Here is a 4,292-nt window from a genome sequence, read left to right as displayed (position 1 = left end):
CTGTTTGACATTTTGATGATGTCAGATTCTCTGTTCTCATATCCATACTTTTTTCTGTTTCACATTTTGATGACGTCAGATTCTCTGTTCTTATATTCATTTTTTTTTTGGCGGTCTCACATTCTACAGATATCAGATCTTCGATTTTTATATTTATACACTTTGGTGGTTTCGCATTTTGATGATGTCATATCGTCTGTTCACATATTCATACTTTTTGAATGTCTCACATTTTTATGATGTCTTATATTTAGGAGATAACTGTATTGTATTTTAAGCTCCGACGGCATCAATTGGGGATTTGATGGTCGCAAATTAAGTTTACTGGCGACGCGTTAGCGGAGACAGTAAACGGGTATTTGCGACCATCATCCCCAATTGATGCCGTCGGAGCTGAAAATACAATATTGTTATCTCCATTCTAATGAAACTGACAGAAAACAACGTTAAAACATGTAATTAAAATCTGTCATATGCCGTCTGCGCTTGGGCGTACGTCCCATAGCATCAGTTGTCAATCGATGCCATGTAAAAAGTGACGTTATCCAATCAAAATGAACGTTACAAACGTTGTTGCATTAGAATCTGTTTTCATATCCAACCTTTTGATTGTTTCCCATTATAATGATCCAGATCCACGTTTATAAATTTAATACCATTTAGTTGTTGATTCGTTAGATTTCATACGTGTTGTTAAATATTATGTATTGTGTTTTGTCTGTATTTGTGTATGTCTCATCATTTATTAATACTTCCTTACTTTTTGTTTCTTCCCCATTATGAGATGTCCGATCAACTGTTGACACTTCATTCAATCTGTGTTTCCGCATGGAGTGTTGAGATTTACATCGTAACCTTTGGGTTCTTTCTCAATTCGGTGATATCATTGTGTTGCTTAGTCTTTAGTTTTCTATGTTGTGTCGTCTATACTATTATTAGTTTATTTGTCTTTTTATTTTTAGCCATGGTGTTGTCAGTATATTTTTTATCTATAAGTTTGACTATCCCTCTGGTATCTTTCGTCCTTCTTTTACACTTCTGTCCAGATTACTATTTTTCTTTTTAAACTTGATATGATATGACCGCGAAATTAATATGTTCATTGTCCCTACTCATTCAACACGTCTGGTAATCAATGATTTCTTGAGAATATTGTGTACCAACAAAAAGTGTCAATCAGCTGATGAATTAAAAAGGAGCGATACTAAATTGGTCTAAAAAGGGAAAACTTTACACACCGCATTACTAACTCTGAATCTAAAAACAATAACAAAAACATAAATGGTAGAAAATGAATGTTCGACCTTATTATGAAAATTACACAACCACAATTTATTTGAACAGAGCCAACATTTAAATGTTTATGTTGATTTTTCTGGTAATTTGCTATCATCTCTACCACACCGTCATGTCCATTATCTGTTGCGATTGTTTAGAGGAGATTTGAACAGAGCCGACATTAGAATGTTATTCTAATTTTGTAATTTGCTATCATTTCTACCACACTGTCATGTCCATTATCTGTTGCTATGTTTAGAGGAGATTTGTTATCAAGTCGACACATTTCTAAATTTGCTCCTTTATCTAACAATATACATACGATGTCATGATGTCCTACTTCACATGCATAAAACAATGGCGTGGCGCCATCTTCTTTTGCCATGTTGATGTTAGCACTGTGGTCCAGAAGACAAAGAACAATATCAGTCCTACCCATAAAACTGGCAATGTGCAACGGGGTAGAACCAGCTACTACATCAAATGCTTAATCTACTGACTTTTTACTGACATAATCTTTTAAATTTGAAGATGTGTTCTTATTAAAGCTATATAAGAATGCTTGTTTTTCTTGTTCTAATGTTATCCTTGGATGGTTAGTCAGTGTATCTACTATACACTGTTTACAATGGATACAAATATTACAGTCAGCATTGTTCTCTAACAATAACTGTTATTCCTCAGTTTCCGTTCAATGCACTGAAATATAAAGCATTTCCACCATCATATGTCTGAGCATTAATGTTTGGTTTATGATTCATTAACAACTGTATTATACTGATGTTATTATTGATACTGGTGTAGGTATTGGCACATGACCTAATCAAGGGTGTACATCTATCATTGTTACACAGATCGACATTAGGATTCTTTTCTAACAGCAACCTTACTATTTCAGTATGTTCATTACGACACGCCTGTATCAGAGCACTATTGCTACTTTTGTCGCATAGATTTACATTAGCATCCTTCTCTAACAGCAGCTTCACAATGTCAGTGTGTCCACTCTGGCTTGCCATGTATAAAGGACTACAGTGAAAGTTGTCACATAGGTCAATATAAGCATCTGTCTCTAGCAGCAACCTAACAATATCAGTATATCCATTCACACATGCCCGGTACAGAGGACTACGCCCATTATTATTACATATATTAACTTGATGATTCTTCTCTATTATCATCTTCACAATAGCAGTATGGCCTTCATAACATGCCCAGTAAAGTGCAGTGACCCCCTCATTGTCACAAAGATCAAGATTAGGATTATTCTCTAATAACATGTTAACAATAGTAGTTTCCCCTTCCTGACAGGCCATATACATTCCATAGACCCCATCATGCCTACACTGATCCACATCCACATCATTATGTAACAACCATTGAACCATATCAGTGAAACCAAGATAACAAGACAATATTAGCGGAGTATTACCTGATCCATAGACCCCCTTTGGTATCGCCGTATCCTTGGTACTGGCCGAAGCTACCTGTTGTGATTTGTCTAGTTGTAGTAAGTACCGTACTAACTGTTGTCTAAATGATGATACCGCCAAATTAGAGTTATCAAAAACACATGTCACCTTTCCTAACGACCAGTCCTTTATCAACCTTTCTAAATAAGATTCTATATATTCATCTGGTATTTCAATGATAAAGTCTACGTTATCCTTGTCATCTGGTGATTTGTGCCATAGGAAACGTTCGCGTACTAAATCGCTCTCACCATGATCTATCAAACATTCAATCATTTTCTGACCAAAGTAATGAGCAAGGAAGTCAAACAGTTTATCGTGTAAAGTCCTATAAATACCATTCTTTTCATGTATAAATGTACCATCTAGAGTATCAAGTGCTTCTTTCAGTACTGCTTTTGGTGTATTTTTGTTCAATTTGCAGGCCTCCCATGTGTCTTCTATAATCTTTCGTTGTTCACTTGTAACCTTACCTCGAAACCATTTTGCAATATTTTGATTATTTAATAGAACACATAATGCAAGACTGCAAACTTTATAGTTTCCTTCATCGCCATGCCTACAAAGATTGTCCAACTCATTTTTGTAGACATCAAATGGATTTTTGAAGAATTCTGTCGCATCAACATCTCCTTTGTCATGATAAAGATAACATAAAAGTGGAAAGAATTCACACTGCTTTGCTGCTTCGTTTAGACCCTCGCAACTTGTACCCATATACATGTTTACAATTTGTATTTTCTCTTCAGATATGAGCCGTAGCTCATCTGATATTAACTTACATTCACATGATTTAAAAGGGGGTAACATATTGAATTTATCATCCTTATAGACTTGTAACCTACAAGATACAATAATCTTACAACATTTGTCTGCTATTATCGTGTTTAACAGAGGTAATAGTTGTTTCCAATTCTCAATTTGTTGTTGGTTTGCAGTGAAATTTCCACAAATATCATCAACAATGAAGACTGTTTGTTTAGCAGGTTGATAATAATTTCTAATGTCTATTGGTAAATACACAGGAATTATTTTGTACCCTGTTCTCCGTAAAAGCAGTGCTGCATGTCTTGCAATAAATGATTTACCAACTCCTGTTGGTGCTGTCAATGTCACACAATTGTGATTCTCTAAACATTTGATGACGTAATCACTCGCTCTCGTGGCCACAAACATATCATCTTTCTTTGCCAGTCTTAAATTTGTTCTTTTATCTGCTCTGAAAAAAAAACATGATTGGAATACGTTAAATTATACGGATAAAATACAATCATAACATTGTGGAGTAAGGACATAAAAAAAGTGACCAAAACGAAGTGTTTTTGTGTTGTGCAGATGTTTGCACTTATATAACATGACAGTTTGAACTGAATACATTCCGTTTACTCTACAATGACTTGTTGATATTGTTAGTGCAAGTTACAATGGTCTACAATTATCAACACTACTTGAAAAGATGACAATTTAATGAATTACAAAAGTTCTAGCTCCCTCACAAGACTACGTGATTAAGGTTAAGTTTAAATCCTCTACTTTTTACCT

The 4,292-nt window shown here is 34.7% G+C and overlaps 1 protein-coding gene across 1 annotated transcript; it reads right to left on the bottom strand.

Annotated features, from left to right (window-relative positions):
- Positions 1-1,958: 1,958 nt before the first annotated feature.
- On the bottom strand, positions 1,959-3,926 carry LOC139526749 (putative ankyrin repeat protein RBE_0220). Its single transcript, XM_071321914.1, has one exon. It carries the CDS (start codon positions 3,924-3,926, stop codon positions 1,959-1,961), a length of 1,968 nt encoding a protein of 655 aa, XP_071178015.1.
- Positions 3,927-4,292: the final 366 nt, after the last annotated feature.

This window comes from Mytilus edulis, chromosome 6 (assembly GCF_963676685.1).
Source record: "Mytilus edulis chromosome 6, xbMytEdul2.2, whole genome shotgun sequence".
NCBI classification, from domain to species: Eukaryota; Metazoa; Mollusca; class Bivalvia; order Mytilida; family Mytilidae; genus Mytilus; species Mytilus edulis.
This window is presented reverse-complemented; position numbering and strand designations above follow the sequence as displayed.

Excerpts from the sequence above, each read along its gene's own strand:
- LOC139526749 (XM_071321914.1), bottom strand. The coding sequence starts at position 3,926 with ATGTTTGTGGCCACGAGAGCGAGTGATTACGTCATCAAATGTTTAGAG.